General features: G+C 47.9%; 1 protein-coding gene across 1 annotated transcript in view; it reads right to left on the bottom strand.

Annotated features, from left to right (window-relative positions):
• Positions 1–344: 344 nt before the first annotated feature.
• Positions 345–18604, bottom strand: part of gfap (glial fibrillary acidic protein) — a 40506-nt gene continuing 22246 nt past the window's right edge. The window contains exons 4-10 of the mRNA XM_052038857.1: positions 14874–14969; positions 14590–14751; positions 12048–12173; positions 8930–9150; positions 6357–6400; positions 2175–2260; positions 345–1398 (exon numbers count right to left, since the gene is read on the bottom strand). Coding sequence (XP_051894817.1) covers positions 1357–1398; positions 2175–2260; positions 6357–6400; positions 8930–9150; positions 12048–12173; positions 14590–14751; positions 14874–14969 — 777 coding nt within the window. The 3' untranslated portion in view covers positions 345–1356. The remainder of the gene's footprint in view (positions 1399–2174; positions 2261–6356; positions 6401–8929; positions 9151–12047; positions 12174–14589; positions 14752–14873; positions 14970–18604) is intronic.

The following is an 18604-nucleotide window of genomic DNA, read 5'->3' as shown; positions in this document are numbered from 1 at the left end:
CAGCTTCTTCCCCTCTGCCATCAGATTTCTGAACGGTCCATGAACCCACGAACACTACCTCATTATTCCTCGTTTGCACTATTTATGTATTTTTGTAACTTATAATAATTTTTATGTCTTTATGTCTTGCACTGTACTGCTGCTGCAAAACAACAAATTTCACAACATATGTCAGTGATAATAAACCTGATTCTGATAGCCCAAGACCCACATCCCCATCCTGGGTCACGGTGAAGCTTGGGTTTGCCGGTGACACCGAGAACGTGGGTCAATGGAAATAATTGTTTCATTTAATCTCACAGTTAAAATGATCACACAACCTTAAATCTACACACACATTCCACTGATCTCACCTCATTTTATTGTTACATTTGCATTAGAAAAGCAATCAGACTTTTAGGCAGAGATGATGTACATAAAGAACAGTAACAAGGAGTTAATACCAGAAGTTGTTAGAATGTTTGGAGACACAAAAAAGTTCAAGAATTCTTCCACTGTTATAGTTAAAACAGGTGCTGCCACATTCAGAGATCAATTAATCTGAACAGCATTTGCTTTTTTTTGCATCAGCACTCTTCTGTTCCTTCTTCTGTACCTGGAGATGACGGTGTGTCAGCGGCACTGGATGCTGTGGGATTCTGGCTGCTTTAATCCCACCAGTGAAAAGTAGTAATCTGGCATCTGGGGTTTGGAGGCAGACTGTAGTGTCTACAATGGCAGCGATGGGATGTCTCGCTGTGTGTACAGGGATGCAGCACATTGGTTGCCTTATTCCCCATGTACAGGATTTTGCCTCAGGCTCCATCTGAAGATTGTAGCAAGGACATTGCCCTTGTAGGGAGTATAGGAAGGACATTAATGAAGTAAAAACACTGCAGAAACTGGAAATCCAATATTAAAACAAAACGTGCTGTAAGTGCACAGCAGGTCAGGACACTGTGTTGGAGAAAGTTGGGGTTTCAGGTCAGTGATGTTCACCAAGGCCATGAAGGTCATGGCTCTCCACAAAAACCTAAACTCTCCACAAACACAAACCAACATGCTGAGGATTCCCAGCAGTATCAATGGGACACAGCCCCTGACCGCAGATATGGGTGCAGGAGGGAAGCTGCCCCTACCTGTGTACACGGGGACCAGGGGGATGAAGCCCCTGCCTGTGTACACAGGAACCAGAGGTACAAACCCCCTGCTTGTGCACACATACTGTATGTGCCGATGTGTCACACAACCCCAGGATTCCACTTCCTTTTTCTCCCATCCTACTCCAATGGCGGCTACAAAGGGCTACTCTAGATCTGCGAGCGAACTACAGTGGGGTTTCCACACTAATCTGTTCCACTGAGCTGGAACACTCAGTTACGCCACTTCCTTGTGTTCTGCACTGGACTCATTAATTATCTGTGGGCAGAGAAGCGAAACAAGAGTTAGACTAAGCGTGCAGGACGAGCTTGCTGAAATCCGATGAGGTGTGGTGTCGGGGGCTGAAAGATGTATTTTAATTTTTGTAAAACTTCAACAAGGTGTCCAACATAATGTCATAATGTCCAACAAAACAGGCATGATCTAACCACCCGATGAGATTGGTGACTGGCTGTTAAGCACAAGGCCACGTCACCACAGCTTCGAGAGCCACGGCCACCTCGCTCCTGGGGGAGTGCAGCTATACCTTAGGTGCCATCTTTCAGGTGAGGTACCAAGGCCTCAGTGGCTCTCTTGGTGGTGTGCCATAGGTCCCGTGGGCAGGATTAGGGTATGTGCTGGCGTGATGCTAATATTTAATCCACAACTAACATCAATCGAAAACCTGTTAACTCATCAGATGGGAATATTTGCACAGAACAAAACTGTGAAAGTACTTCATTGTCTGTGCAGAATGTTGGAACATTCAGGTTGATGAAAGACACTCCTTCCTTTTCATGTAATCCAGGGGAGACTTGCTGTACTTAACAAAAATGAGCTATGCCTATTTTCCTCAGTTTAACACAGCCCCAGAACAAAAACCACAGCAGTGTTGGAGTCCTTGCTGGTGAGATTGGGGCCAAGTAACGTCAGGACTGAAGACAGCCCTGGGCATGGGTGGGGAGACGGGGGGCAGCACAGTGACACCTCGCAGGGCAGCTACAGATTGCAGCAGGTCCTTACTTCAGCTGGTGTCACTCGGTTTGTCCACTCACCTGCCCATCGCGGGTCTCCACCGTTTTTATCAGAATATTCCTTCTTGCTTGAACGTCAGTGGAACCTTTAGATTCCAGGCTTGTCTCTACGGTAACAAAGCATGGATCACTTAACGTCGATACCCAAGCCCAGGGAGAGAGAACAAACATACACCAGGGGTCTGCCCCACGGCAAGAGTGGAAGACAATCCAATCTTCGGAAGGACTTGGGAGAAGGGATAAAGGAGTTTTACTCCGAATCCAACCTGCGCTCTTCCTGCTTTGGGAACTGGTCCAGTGTAGAGACTGTCAGTGTCCTACAGCACAGAAACAGGCCCTTCGGCCCACCACATCCATGCCAACCTCTTTGTTCATCTTCACTAATCCCATTTGCCTGCATTAGGACCATATCCTTCTCTGCATTGCCTATTTAAGTGTCTGTCTAAATGCCTCTTAAATGCAGTGACTGAATCTGATTGTACCACTTCCTCTGACAGAGTTCCAGTCACTAGCCACTGTGTAAAAAACCTACCCTCAGGTCCCCCTTAACGTGCTTTCACCTTAAACCTTTTCCCCCCTTCGGACCCCTACCATGGTAGAAAGATTTTGATTATCTACCTCTCTCTTATCTCTGCCTCTCATAATCTTACGTACTTCTGTCAGTTCACCCCTCAGCCTCCTTCACTTCAGGGGAAAAACAGGCCCAGTCTATCCAGCCTCTTAACATAGCTAAAGTCGCCTCATCCAGCCAACATGCACTCTGCACTCTCTCCAGAGCAATCACATCCTTCCCATATTGCACACAATACTCTAAGCCAGGCCTAACCAGTGTTTTGTAAAGTTACAACATACCATCCCAGCTCTTATATTCTATGTCCTTACCTCTGAAGGCAAGCGTGTCATATGCCTTCTTCACCAGCCTATCAGGGAACTATAGACTAGGTCCTTCTGTTCACCAACATTCCTTAGTGCTCTACCATTTACTGTAAAGGCCCTACCCCTATTTGACTTCCCAAAATGCATCACCTCACATTGGTGAGAATTAAATTCCATCTGCCAACATTCTGCCCAACTTTCCGACTGATCTATATTCTGCTGTAGCCTTAGACAATGTTCCTTGCTGTCAGCAAAATGACACCACCAATTTTTGTGTCATCTGCAAACATACTAAATCATACCTCTTGCATTCACTTCCAAGTCATGAATGTATATTGTAAACAGTAAATTCTGACCTGAAGTTTGTGGCTAGTGGTGTGTCACTGCACCAATCCCTGTGATACACCACCAGTCACAGACTTCAAATCAGAAAAACATCCTTCCACGACTGCCCTCTGCCCCCTATCACCAAGCCAATTTTGGATCTAATTAGCCAGATCACCATGTACCTTAACCTTCTGGACCAGCCTGCCATGTGGACCCCTGTCAAAGTTAGCAATCGAGAGAGTACAGAAAAGATTCACCAGGAGGCTGAGGGGTGACCATATAGAGGTTTACAAAACTATGAGGGACATAGATAGGATAGATAATCAGGCTTTTTCCTAGTTTATGGGAGTCTAAAACAAGACAGCACAGGTTTAAGGACAGAGGGGGAGAAATTTAAACAAAGGGGACCTGTGGGGGAAATTTTCACAGTGAGGAGTGGTGAATATTTGGAATGAGCTGCCAGAGCATGTGGTAGAGGAAGATATTATTACAACGTTTGAAGGGCATTTGGACAGGTACTTGGATAGGAAAGGAGTACATAGAACATAAAGCTGTACAGCACAGGACCAGGCACTTTGGCTCACGATATCTGTGCATTTGTCTATATTACCTTCAATTCCCTGCCTGTTCATGTGCTTGTCTAAATGCCTTTTAAATGTTGTTATCATACCTGCTTCCATCACCTGATCTGGCCGCACTTACCACACTCCATGTAAAAAAAACTTGCCTCGTAAATCTCTCCTTTAAACTTTCTCCCTCTCACCTTAAAACTACGCCCTCTAGTATTTGACATTTCCACCCTGGGAAAAAGATTGACCATCTACCCTGTCTCTGCCTCTCATCGTTTTATACACTTCTATTAACTCACCCTTCAGCTTCTGACGCTCCAGAGAAAACAATCCAAGTTTGTCCAACCTCTCCTTCAAGCTCATACCCTCCAATCCAGGCAACAATCTGCTGAACCTCTTCTGCACCCTCTCCAAAGCCTCCACACCCTTCCTATAGTGCAGTGACCAGAACTGCACACAGTACTCCAGATGTGGCCTAACCAAAGTTTTATACAGCTGCAACGTGACTTTCTGACTTTTATACTCAATGCCCCGACCAATGAAGGCAAGCAGGCAGTACGCATTCATCGCCACTCTATCTACTTGTGTTGCCAGTTTCAGGGAGCTATGGACCTGCACCCCAAGACCCCTGTATATATCAATCCTAAGGGTCCTCCCATTTACTGTGTACTTTCCTCTTACACTTGACCTCCCAAAGTGCAACATCTTACACTGTCTGGATTAAACTCCATCGGCCATTTCTCTACCCATATTTCAAACCAGTCTGTGCCCTGCTGTATCTTTTGGACAACCTTCCTCACTATCCACAACTCTGATAACTTTTGTGTCACTGGTATACTTATTCATTAGCCCAGGTATATTTTCATCCAAATCATTTGTATATATCAAAAACAATAGAGGTCCCAGCACTGATCCCTGCAGAACACCACCAGTCACAGGCCTCCTGTCAGAATGACACTACCTATGGCCAAGCCAATTTTGACTCCAATCTGCCAACTCACTGTGGATCCCATGTGCCTTAATCTTTTGGATCTGCCTAGGGACCTTGTCAAATGCTCTACTAAAGACAACATCCACTGCCCAATCCTCATCAATCATCTTTGTCACCGCCTCAAAAAACTCAATGTTTGTGAGACGTGACCTCCCCTGCACAAAGCCATGCTAACAATCCCTAGCAAGTCCATGCTTTTCCACATGTGAGTAGAATCCATCCCAAAGAATCTTCTTCAGTGATGTCCCTACCACTGACATAAGGCTCACCGGCCGATAATTTCCAGAGGGTAGAGGGACACAGGCCCAATGGGATCAGCACAGATAGGCATTGCAGTCAGTATGGGCATGGTGGACCACAAGGGCCTGTTTCTGTGCCGAAGGGTTCTAGGATTCTATGAAATGCCTTACTCAAGTCCATACAGACAACATCCACCACTGTACCTTCAACAGTTTCCTTTTCAACACCTCAGAAAGCACAAGCAAATTTGTGAGGCTGGATTTTTCCAGACACAAAGCCATGCTGACTATCCTTAATCAGTCCCTGCCTTTCCAAATGTACACTAATCTTGTCCCTTAGAATTTTCTCCAATAATTTTCCTACCACTGATGGAAGGCTCACCAGCCTGTCGTTACTTGGCATATCCCTGCTGTCCTTTATTTAATAAAGGAACTACATTAGTTACCCTTCAGTCTTCTAGCACTCTGCCTGTGGCTAATGGAGACAAAAATCTCCATCGGGGCCCTAGTTTCCCATGGCATCCTGGGACAGATCTCATCTGGCCCTGGGGATTTATCCACCCTTATGCATTCCAAGACGTCTAACACCTAATACTGACATGCTCCAGTTTATGAACATATCCCTCCTGGAACTCGCTCTCCTCCACCTTGGTGAATACAGATGAGCAGCTTTTATTTAGGACCTCGCCCACATCCCCTGGCTCCACATATCCCCACTCTTACCCTGGCTGCCCTCTTGCTCCTGTGTTTCCCCCAGCACCCCTTGCCGACCTATCAAAGAACCTGACAGCCTCTGGGTTCCCGACTCAAAGTGCCCCCCTTCTTGCAACGTGGGGAAAGCAGCAGCCTGTCCATGCACAGCAGGATCCCACAGTGATGATCAGCCTGACCTCGCTCTGTTGACTCAGAATTAAAACCCCAACCCTGGTCACCCCCTGCCCCTCTCTCAATACCAGCCATGGGACCTTGAACATCCACCTGACAGGACAGGGTTACTGGAAGTGAGGAGGGACCTACCCTCTGTGTTTAACCGATGCTGTTCCTGTCCTGGGAAGGTGTGATAGTTGAGCGCAGAGGTAGATTTACTGTGTTTAACCCATGTGTTACCTGCCGTGGGTGGAAAACTGCAGAGTGTCTCTAGTATCAAATCCCCTGATGCCACTGAACGGTACAAATACAAGCTGTTGTTGTGCACGCTTACCTCGTATGTGGAGAGTGGAGAAACTCTGGATTGGCATTGAAATTCTGCAAACAGAGAAACATTGAGCTTTCAGACTGAATGACTCCTCCGTCACATCAGAGCTCCTTCACACTGAGGGGGTATACGTCGGGGCTTGCAGGGCTGTGGTAGTGAGGAGATACTGAGCTGAGTGAGGCAGCGCCTGTGCCAGTGACAGCAGAGGGCAGTTATGGGACCAACAGCCCAGGAACACGTGTGCCAATCCCCTGCCTTGGACGTCTGGTGATCACACTGGGCTGGGTCATGCTCAGAGTTCCACCCAGAACCACCGGCTTGCTCCAGTAGGTGGATAAACAAAGGACTGCAGATGCTGGAATCCAGATACACAATGATGCTGGAGGAACTCAGCAGGCCAGGCAGCATCAGTGGAGAAAAGCAGGCGGTCAACGTTTCGGGTCAGGACCCTTCTTCAGGACTGAAGATAGGAAAAGGGGAAGCCCGATATATAGGAGGGAAAAGCAGAGCAGTGATAGGTGGACAAAAGAGGGGAGGCGGGGTGGGCACAGGGTGGTGATAGGTAGATGCAGGTAAGAGATAGTGATGGGCAGGTGTGGGGGAGGAGGGGAGAGCAGATCCACCGGGGGATGGGTCAAAGGGAAGGAGAGAAAGTAAAACAAAAAGATGGAGAATCAAAGAGGCTGGGTAAAGGAAGAAGAGAAGCAGCGTGGGGGTGGGGGGGGGGGTTTGTGGGGATTACTTAAAGTGGGACAATTCAACTGACCCATCCCCCGGTGGATCTGCCCTCCCCTTCTCCCCCGCACCTGCCCATCACTATCTCTTACCTGCATCTACCTATCACCATCTTGTTCCCACCCACCTCCCCTCTTCTGTCCACCTATCACTGCTCTGCTTTTCCCTCCTATATATCGGGCTTCCCCTTTTCCCATCTTCAGTCCTGAAGAAGGGTCCTGACCCGCAACGTTGACCGCCTGCTTTTCTCCATAGATGCTGCCTGGCCTGATGAGTTCCTCCAGCATCATAATGTTTATCATCCGGTAGGCGGATCACTTGTCCTGAGGTGCCTGTACACTGTGGCACAGAATGCGGGCTAGATCAATGCGCGTGTCTCGCTCTGCCCCCCAAGGTAACAGTGGATCCAGTGGGGATCCTGGATGGTACTGAACTGAGGAGGTGGATACAACTGGTCCAACCTTAACACCAGCCACAGCATGCAGTGAACTGGGCAGCCACCCTCAATGGAGAGGGCAACGGCTTGCTATTTTAAAAGTAAATTACGTTAATTCATGTTTTTAATTAATTTGTTATATTTAATGTTTTCAATTAATTTCTTTTTAATTAATGCTTTAAAAATTATAGATGTTTTCACTGTTATTTGTCTCTGATCTCGAACTGGTGGACAGGACAGGCTCTGACTGCACAAGCTGTGTGTAGGATCGTCACGTCAAGGTAGAGGCCCAGCTGGTCACACACACCCCCAGCTTCTGATCAGAAACCAGAAACATTCCCGGCCCAGCTGTCTCTGTGGCTGGAACAGAAACAGCCCCGCAGTATCTCCCCTTTGCCCTTCCCACCTGTGTAAAACAGCAAGTCTGGGCAGTGGGGGGAGGGGGACTGGTAGGTGGTGGTGATAATCTGGGCCTGGGGTCAGCCACACAGAACCAGGCCCCACATTGGCACGTTGCTTTTGTGCAGTGAATGGTTTTCATTTTATTTGATTCCAAGATATCCTGTGAGAGAGAGAGAGCGAGAGAGAGAGAGACAAGACAATAGGTGCAGGAGTAGGCCACTCAGCCCCTCAGACCTGCCCTGCTATTCAATGTGACCATGGCTGATCTGCCCCAGGCCTCAACTCCTCTGCCAGTTCCCCAGAACCCCCAATCCCTCGATCTTTCAAATATTCATCTATCACCACCTTAAATATATCCAATGATCTGGCCTCCACCACCCTCAGGGGCAGAGAATTCCACAGATTCACTATTCTCTGAGAGAACATTTCCACGTACCTCAGTTTTAAATGACTGGCCCCTTATTCTGGAGTTATGTCCCCTTGTTTGTGACTCTCCCACTAGTGGTAACATCTCGAAGTCCACCCTGTCAACCCCCCTTAGGAGAGAGAGAGGGAGAGAGAGGGAGAGACAGAGAGAGGGAGAGACAGAGAGAGGGAGAGACAGAGAGAGGGAGATTGTTTGCAATAGCAATTTGTTTTTTCTCAAAAATGGTAAACGTGATGTTTCAGTGACCATAGTCAACAATGAAGTGCTGGTTAGATCAGCAACACAGAGCAGTGCGACATGGGATGGATGAGGGTTGAGGACGATGAGAATTTGTCTGGGGGGGTTCAATACTCGTAAACAAGAGTGGACGAGCAAACCAAAATTCGTCTCTTAAAATTATCCATAGTTCAAGAATCAGAAAATTTGTGACCGTATATGCAGAAGAATAGTAGACAAAAAGGAAAAAAGTACAGGAGCTGGAGGCCTGACAATGATAGCAGGTGGATTAGAGGGAGGAGGTATGGAAGTGCTTGTGGGATGAACGGGAAGTGTTGGAATGTGCCTCTCCCGCAGCCTTACCGGCTCTCCTCGCCCTCCAGCAGCTTCCTGTAGGTGGCGATCTCGACGTCCAGGGCCAGCTTGACGTTGAGCAGGTCCTGATACGCCTGCAGGTGACGTGCCATCTCCTCCTTCAGGTTCTGGATGTCAGCCTCCATGTGGCTAACGGTGTCCTGGTAATTATTTGTCTCGTAATTGAAGCGCTCCTCCATCTCACGCAACTGGCGTTCTAATGACTCGTTCTGTCAGAAACCAAAACCAGGACCAAGAATCACATCCAGATCCCAGCAACGTGCTCTGGATCCCAGCTCCCAGTGTTGGATTTACTAAAGTGTTATGACTTTAGCCACCACACCCCAATCCTTTCCCCGTCTCTCCATAAATATCAGGCATGTGCTGCGGCAAAGACATTGGACAGGCCGTTATTCTGTAACTGTTAACCTGAGATGCAATTATTGGCGTTTAGTCAAGATAGACATTGGACACAAGCTTAATCCCACATCTGTCCATGTCCACACTTGTAAATCCCAGGAGCAGGAGTGCTCCCGATCCTGACCTTGAGTTTTCTATGGTCCTGTTCAGAGGGTTTACTCAGCTTAATCTGTGATAGGCAGAAGCTTTGTGAACTCAGCCAAAAGGACAGGAATAAGGGCAGCTGCCTGCCCAGATCATCCAGAGATCTCTACAATCCTCAAATTTCAGATATTCCAAGGTTAATCCTGGAATTCTGGAGGCACTGTGGAACTTGTGAATGAAAGGCATGTTGTTCTGTATTCCTCACTCGTGGTATTTACATTCAAAAGGAATCAAGGGACCAGTGTGCATTGTGCATAAATCTTTGAAGTGGTAGGCTAGACCACAGCAAATCATACATCAGGCTGCTGTTTATTGATTACAGCTCGGCGTTCAACACCATCATCCCCTCAAGCTTCAAAACCTGGGCCTCTGTACCTCCCTCTGCAACTGGATCCTCGACTTCCTTATAGGGAGACCACAGTCAGTGCGAGTTGGTAGTAACATCTCCTCCTCACTGACAATCAACACAGGCGCACCTCAAGGATGTGTGCTTAGCCCACTGCTCTACTCTGTCTGTACTCGTGACTGTGTGGCTAGGCACAGCTCAAACACCATCTATAAATTCACCGATGACACCACTGTTGTTGGCAGAATCTCAGATGGCGATGCGGTGGCGTACAGGAGTGAGATAGATCGGCTGGTTGAGTGGTGTCGCAACAACAACCTCACACTCAACGTCAGCAAGACCAGGGAATTGATCGTGGACTTCAGGAAGGGGAAGTCGGGAGAGCACATATCAGTCCTCATTGAGGGGTCAGCGGTGGAAAGGGTGAGCAGCTTCAAGTTCCTGGGTGTCAACATCTCAGAGGATCTATCCTGGGTCCAACACATTGATGCAGTCATGAAGAAGGGACCCCAGCGGCTCTACTTCATTAGGAGTTTGAGGAGATTTGGTATGTCACCAAAGACTCTTGTATATTTCTACAGATGTGCGGTGGAGAGCATTCTGACTGGTTGCATCACCACCTGGTCTGGAGGCTCCAATGTGCAGGATCGCAAGAGGCTGCAGAGGGTTGTAGACTCAGCCAGCTCCATCACGGGCACAACCCTCCCCGCCATCAAGGGCATCTTCAAGAGGCAGTGCCTCAAGAAGGCGGCATCCATCACTAAGGACCCTCACCACCTGGGACATGCCCTCTTCTCATTACTACCATCAGGGAGGAGGTACAGGAGCCTGAAGACCCACACTCAACATTTCAGGAACAGCTTCTTCCCCTCCGCCGTCAGATCTCTGAACGGTCCATGAACCCATGAGCATGACCTCATTATTCCTTTTGTTTGCACTATGTATTTATTTTGTAATTTATATTAATTTGTATGTCCTTGCACTGTACTGCTGCCACAAAACATCAAATTTCATGTCATACAAGTCAGTGGTAAGAAACCTGACTGATGTTGGCAGAGCAGTTAGTAAAGCAGGTGGGATCCTGGCATCCACAATTAGAGGCATGGACAACATGAGCATGAAGGTTCTGTTGAACTTGTACCAAACACTGGTTAAGCCACTTCTGGATTAATGCAATTCTGCCCAGCATATTAGAAAGGCCATGAAGACTGTAGACAGGGCGCAGAGGAGATTTACTAAAAAGCGGTTCCAGGGAAGTTAAGATTGTGGCCACAGTTGGAGCAACGGATATTGGGAGATTTGATGGATATGTCCAAGAGAGGGATGTTGCTCTCATGAAAGATGCTTCAAGGGCCAGAAGGTAGGAAGCGAATGGCAAAATATACAGATGTGATGCCAAGAAAACATTTAATTAAAGAAAAAAAAACCTGAATAAGCTCTGGAACTCACTGGCTGCAACAGAGTCACACAGGAAAAAGAGACATCCAGGAATTGGAAAGGTATTTGAGGGAAATAATTTGTAGGTCTCTGGGGAAAGAGCTGGCAATGAGGCCAAATAGGTTGATCTTCAAAGTGTTGGCAGCCTCCTGTGTTTTAATGATTACATTTCATACACATTCCAAACTGATTGACTCTGAAATATTGATTAAACATTAAGTCTGTTTCTTACAGTTCTCTCCCATGCCCTTAATTTTTGCAACACAAAATGAAGCAAGATGTCGGGTACAGAGTAAAACTCCCCCTACACCCGTCACGTCCAAACTTCCCTGAGCTGGTGCTGTGAGGTTAGGTACAGAGTGATGCTCTCTCAGTTTGGCACCAAATCCCCACCATCTAAAGACCTTTTACACCATGTCAAGTCTGTGCTATGCTTTAATTAGGAGTGTTTGAAAGTGACAATGGGTACTCAAGGGAAATGGGGAAAAAAATTAGGCTCTGGTTGGCAGAGCTAATTACAGGAGAGAATAATTGTCTGCAAGTTGTCCTTGTCTCTGTACGCTCTACTGTGGAACTAAACATGTAGAGGCAAGTGAACTGGCAAATAATACTGACAGATATGTGAGGTACCAATTTAATTGCTCAGTGGTGTTGTTCTCTCCGATGAGAAGAGAAATTCCCTTTTCAACCCAAAGTACATGTTCAATGTTTTGGATTTCCCCAGAATTGACCTGGTCAGCTGGAGAGGTTGCCCCTGTCCAGTTTCCAGGGAGAACTCACCGTGCCCCTCAGACCCTCCAGGTCACACGTCAGGGACTGGATCTGCCTGCGATAATCGTTCATCTCCTGCTTGGCCTGACGCAGTGCTTCAGACTGGCGAGTAGCAGCATCGTTCAGATCGGAGAACTGCGCACAGAACGTCAAGGTTAGGGCTTAACAGCACATTGGGCACCAGCGGGTGCGGACAGGGGTCCAGGCTGTTTCTATCAGCCGGCACGGGACAATAGCCCACCCTCCCAGCAAGCCCAGCACCTCTGCTTCCTCAGAAGGCTAAAGAAATTTGGCATGTCCCCTTTGACACTCACCAACTTTTATTGATGCACCATAGAAAGCATCCTATCTGGATGTATCACGGCTTGGTACGGCAACTGCTCTGCCCAGGACTGCAAGAAACTGCAGAGAGTTGTGGACCCAGCACAGCGCATCACAGACACCAGCCTCCCCTCTTTGGACTCTGTCTTTACCTCTCGTTGTCTTGGTGAAGCAGCCGGCATAATCAAAGACCCCACCCACCCGGGTCATTCTCTCTTCTCTCCTCTTCCATCAGGTAGAAGATACAGGAGCCTGAGGGCACGTACCACCAGACTTAAGGACAGCTTCTACCCCACTGTGATAAGACCATTGAATTGTTCCTTTATACCATGAGGTGGACTCTGACCTCACGATCTGCCTTGTTGTGACCTTGCACCTTATTGCACTGCACTTTCTCTGTAGCTGTGACACTTTACTCTGTACTGTTATTGTTTTTACATGTACTACATCAATGCACTCTGTACTAACTCAATGTAACTGCACTGTGTAATGAATTGACCTGTACAATTGGAATGCAAGACAAGTTTTTCCACTGTACCTCGGTACGAGTGACAATAATAAACCAATACACATCACATAAAGGAATATTAACAAGTTAGTGAGCAGAGGGGTTACAGACATTGAATGTATTCAACACTGCACTAAATCTTTGGACTGCAGGGGACTTGAGCATTATGGGGCACAGGCAGAAAAGTGGAGCAGAGGGCAAGATCAAACCCGCCCTGATCTAATGATGTAGTGAAGCAGGACGGAGGTAAAATGGGCAGTTCCTGCTCCTGTGCAATACTCACCCTACTCCAAACAAACCTGAAAATTATTCCCAGTTTAACATCTGTTTGATTTTGGAAAGTTGATTCCCAAAGTGAACCTTGCATAAAAGAGTTGTTGTCGAGTTATCATTTGGCTTCCTGGTGTTTGGAATTCAGCCGGTGTGCGGTAAAGTTGATGACAGTGGAAAGCCAATTCGCATTCAGAACTGGAGTCTCTGATACCTGTCTGACAAGCAGTGGCCCCGTGGGAACAGATTAAAGGTCACATTCCCTAGCTGTACTGGATGCGGAGGTTTAAGCTTCCACCTGCCCCGCAGTCAGAATAAAATGATGATCTTAAAAATAAAAGCAACTATTCTAGAAGATTCACTACCCTGATAGTGAAGGAAGTTTTCCTCCCCTCAGTCTAAACAGCCTACCCCTTGACTTCAAACTGTGGCTCTGATCCTAGACTCCTCAGTCAGCACTGTGCACGGTTTCAGTCTTATTTTGGAAAGGATGTATTTGCCAATGGGAGTGCAGTGAAGGTTCGTCAGACTGGTTCCAGGAATAGTGAGTTTGCCGTATGAGTGGATCCTTCCTGCATCCAGACTGTCAGCCCTCTTAAGAACTTTGTACATTTTGATAAAATCTCTCATTCTTTTAAACGCCAAAGAAAACAGTCCATGCCTACAAAATCTCTGCTCATACGGCAAACTCACTATTCCTGGAACCAGTCTGACGATCCTTCACTGCACTCCCATTGGCAAATACATCCTTTCTAAAATAAGCCTGAAACTGTGCACAGGGCGGCAGGTACAGCCTTACCAAGGTCCCGTACAGTTGCAGAAAGACTATCGTAATCCTGTCAAACTTACCCATAATAAAAGCTAACATACCATTTGCCCTTTTAACAGCTTCCTCTCCCTGCACGTTGGCCTTCAGTGATGTGTGTACAAGGATATCCAGGTCCCTTTGAACATCAACACCACCCAATCTCTCACCATTTAACAGATTCTGTCTTTTTGTTTGGTGCACCAAAGTGACTGAAGCACTACCTGTATTCCATCTGCCATGTTCTCTCCCACTCACTCAGCTTGTCCATCATCCCCCTCTGTACTCACCTAGTTTAGTATCAACAGCAAACTTGGAACCATGATGTTGGTCCCTCAGTGGAGATGGTGGGGGATTCTTCTGGTGTGCTGTTTGTGTGGGATTTCCAGGCAGTCATCCATTTACCCACACCGGAAGCTTTGGAGACTGCTTCCATTGTGGTTTGGCATGGGGCTGCTTCAGTGTGTGAAGGATTTGGTGGCGTTTATTTGTGCATTTGCTCATTGCTGCAGGATTCTGACTCAGCCGTAGTTGTGTGTTAAAACTCTCTGGGAAGAACCGTGGTTGCGAAAAGCTCTTTATAAGTGCTGTCCTCTCCTTTTCAGAGGGAAGCTTGTGTGTGACCACCGAGTGCAGAACGCGCTCACCTTGGCCTTGTACCACTCTTCAGCTTCCTGCATGTTCTTGCTGGCAACGGATTCATACTGAGTGCGAATGTCCTTGAGGGCAGTGGTGAGGTCAGGCTTGGAGACATCCACCTCAACGTGGACCTGCTGCACCTGCAGCTGTTCCTGCAGCTCCTGAATTTCCTGAAGGATCAAGAAGAGGAAATGGATCAGACAGACCATGTCTCTGATAAACCAGTCTATCCTGATCACGGTTCCGGTCACTCGAGGCCCATCCCTGGCCACAGTGGGGCAAGTCTCCTCACCTCATCATGGATTTTCTTCAGGAAGTCAATCTCGTCCTGCAAGGAATCGATTTTCCGCTCCAGATCAACCCGAACCAAAGCAGCATCATCAATATCCTGGGGACATGAGGGTGGAGAAGACAGGATTAGGTACACCGCAAGAGATATCAGTAAAGGTGCCCACCAGGAATTGCCACCTGCAGGATGCCTGGTCCCAGAAGTTTCAGGGTGAGAGAGAATCCTGAAATGGACAAGAGGACATCAGAGAGTATTGTGAAGGGAGGGTTTCCATTTCTCACCAGTTATTTGCTGACTAACACCAGTCAGGTTCTACACTCCCCAGCCTCAGTAGGTGGGGGGGGGGGGGGGGGGGGTGGTTCTGGGCCAATCTGCTATGATGAAGGTATTCGCACTGCACGAGAGAACGGTCACAGAACGATAAGATTTCTTTATTAGTCACATGTACATCGAAACACACAGTGAAATGCATCTTTTGCGTAGAGTGCTCTGGAGTCTGACCAGGGTCTCCAGGTCAGAGCAGGAACCCAGAGCTTCGTCCCACGGCAGCAGCGAGGGAGAACACCAGCTCCATTTACCGCCTGCACTACCCTGAGCCAAGGTCTTCTCCAGACGCCTTGGTTGCTGCTGATAACCCTGTCACCGTTCCCCTCGTGAATGGGGGAAGGGGAGGACATCGATTCAGACTCTGTAGAAGCTAGTACTGTCTAATCCAGGCGACGTCCCGCTGCTGCACCCTCTCCAACAGAGGGGGTTCATTTTGTTCCATGCGGTCAGTCACATTCTCAGCACTCACGCCACCCTTGGGTGGACTGGATGGGGAGAGGGGAGGGCTTGGTCCTTCAGATCACTAACCTGCTGCCTATTGCCAGCTTTGGCAAACAAGTAGAGGTGATGTGAGGTTCTCCTTACACTCTTTAGAGATATATGGGACCTAAGTTAAATTAAGTTACACATTTGGCCATACGGCCCATCAAATTGTCCTAACAGTTCTGAGGCCAATCCAAAGCTAAGCCAGGTGTCAATCTCAGTCTAACCCTCCTTTGTTCACCCTTTCTCGGCGGTCCCTCAGGATCAAACATAGAACACAGAACAGTACAGCACAGGAATAGGCCCTTCGGTCCACCATGTCTGCACTGACCAGGATGCCAATGTGGACTAATCCCATCTGTCTGCACGTGGTCCATATCCCTCTATTCCCTGCCTTCATATGCCTGTCTAAATGTCCCTTAAACATCACTTTTGTATCTGCTTCTACCACCTCCCCTAGCAGTGTTTTCCAGCCGCCTACCACTCTCAGTGTGAAAAAAAATGCCTCACAAATCTCCTTAAACTCTCACCTTAAACCCATGTCCTCTAGTTCTCTAAAATTTCCACTCCGGAAAAAAGACTCTGTCTACCCTATTTATGCCACTCATAACTTTATATCCTTCACCCCTCAGCCTCAGACACTCCAGAGAAAACTATCCAAGTTTGTCCATCCTCTCCTTATAGCTAGTACTCTCTAATCCAGGCAGCAGCCTGGTGGACCTCCTCTGCACCCTCTCCAAAGACTCCGCATCCTTCCTGTAATGCAGCGACCAGAGCTACACACAATACTCCAAATGTGGCCCACCCAATGTTTTATACAGCTGCATCGTGACGTCCCAGCTTTTATACTCAGTACCCCAATCGACGAAGGCAAGCCTTCTTTACCATCTTATCCACCTGTGTTGCCACTTTCTGGGAACTATGGACTTGACCCCAAAGGATGACTTGCTTCAACTCAGATTTTGTGGATCCGAGGTGTCCGATGTGGAACCACAGACTCTTCCAAAGATGGTGCAGGAGATGTCTGACAGGGCAGGTGGTTTGTGAGGTGGTGCACTCCTTCCACTGCTTATTCATGGTTTCTGTGTGCTTCTGATGCATGGCCTTGAAGTTCTCAGTACCATTGTGGTTGTCGGTCAAAGACTCCTGGGAGTTGGTGGGGATGTTGAACTTCAAGGCAGATTTCGGCACATTCTTGAATCTTTCCTTCTGTCGGCCTGGTAATTCCTTACCAGGCAGACTTACCAGTAAGACTGCCTGCCTTACAAGAGGATGTGGAATACAGTGACTGCTTTGGGAGCCCAGTGTTGAGCAGGTGAAGGGAGTAGCTGACTGAGAGATAGCAGGACCACTACACGAGGAGTGCTGGCCTACCAGAGGAGTCTGATGTTAATTTGCTCTTCCTTCCATTGAATTTGGATGAATCTTCAGAGACAGTGTTAGGGGCGTTTTTCAGTGCCGTGAGATGCCCACTGTAGGTAGTCCAGCTCTCAGAAGCACACAGGTGGGCAGCAGTCATGGCTGCCCAGTGGATCACGAGATTGGTGCCAGGTCTGAGGCCACCACCTTCAAACATCCTTTCCCTCAATTGACCCAAGGCTGTGCTGGCACATTGAAGCTGAAGGTAATTTTCATCTTCACTGGGAAGTGGCTCCCAAGAATGGTCCACATTTTCCAGGGTGTGAACCTTTATTGTCGGAGAGCAGTGTGGTGCATGGGTGTAGAGGGCATTCGCCTTATGAATGTAGAGTTTTAGGCTCATCCTATCATCTGCTTCGGTGAACAAGAGCATCGTCTGCAACCTGCAGATCCACCACCGAGGTCCAGGCAACCTTGGTTCTGGAGCGTAGCCACCAAAGGGCAAACAGTTTCCCATTAGTTCTGAAGCTTAGCACAACTCCCCTGGGAAGTTGGAGTGAGGTGCAACATTGCAGCAAGAAAGATTGAGGCAATGACCCAACTATGGTTGATGCCGGTCTGTACCGAGAGTGCTTTAGTTGTGGACCCTTTGGGATCAGGGTTTGCATATCATTGTGAAGCAAGCACAAGAGGGAAGTGAACTTCTGTGGGCTGTGGAATTCGAGGAGGATGTTGCACAGTCCCTCCTGACTGATGGAGTCCAATGACCAGGTGTTCAGTCCCTGCACCTTTCTTGGAGTTGTCACATGGTGAAAACCATGCCCAACGGTGCCCCTGGATGGATGGATGGATCACACTGATTCAGGGAGCACCTCTTTGACGACCGCGAGAAGGTAGTTGATGAGGACTCTGGCATTGATTTTCCCTCTGGAAAACAACAGGGAGACCCTCTATAGGAAAATTTTGTCACTATCTACCTCATCTCTGTCTCTCATAATTTTGTACACCTCTCTCAGTTTCCCATTCAGTCTCTTCTGCTTCAAGGAAAAGAGACCCAGCCTCTCCTCATAACTGAACCACTCCATCCCGGGCAACCTCCTGGTGAGTCATCTCTGCACCCTCTCCAGTGTAATCATGTCCCTTCTACAGTGTGGCAACCAGAACTGCACACAATATTCTAGCTGTGGCCTAACCAATGTTTTATAAAGTTGTACCAAGACTCCCTGCTCTTCTGTTCTATGCCTCAGTTAATCAAGGAAAGCATGCCATATGCCTTCTTCACCACCTGTGCTGCCACCTTCAGGGATCTTTGGACTTGTATGCCAAGGTCCCTGTAGTGTGAAAGTTCATGGCTGTCATGTGACTGTGACAACACCAACCCCTCTGGCTGGGATGACACCATTGAGCACATAGCCAAAAGCAACACCACTGTCAATCAAAGTCTGGCTCCACGCACCCATTAGTACACACCTTGACCATCGGGACTGGGTAAATACCCTTTGTACCTGGCCATGGCCCATTGGACATTTTTGAATCACCTAGGCTGGCTCCACCCAGCTCTCCGG

Source organism: Pristis pectinata, chromosome 25 (assembly GCF_009764475.1).
Source record: "Pristis pectinata isolate sPriPec2 chromosome 25, sPriPec2.1.pri, whole genome shotgun sequence".
Classification (NCBI taxonomy): domain Eukaryota; kingdom Metazoa; phylum Chordata; class Chondrichthyes; order Rhinopristiformes; family Pristidae; genus Pristis; species Pristis pectinata.
This window is presented reverse-complemented; position numbering and strand designations above follow the sequence as displayed.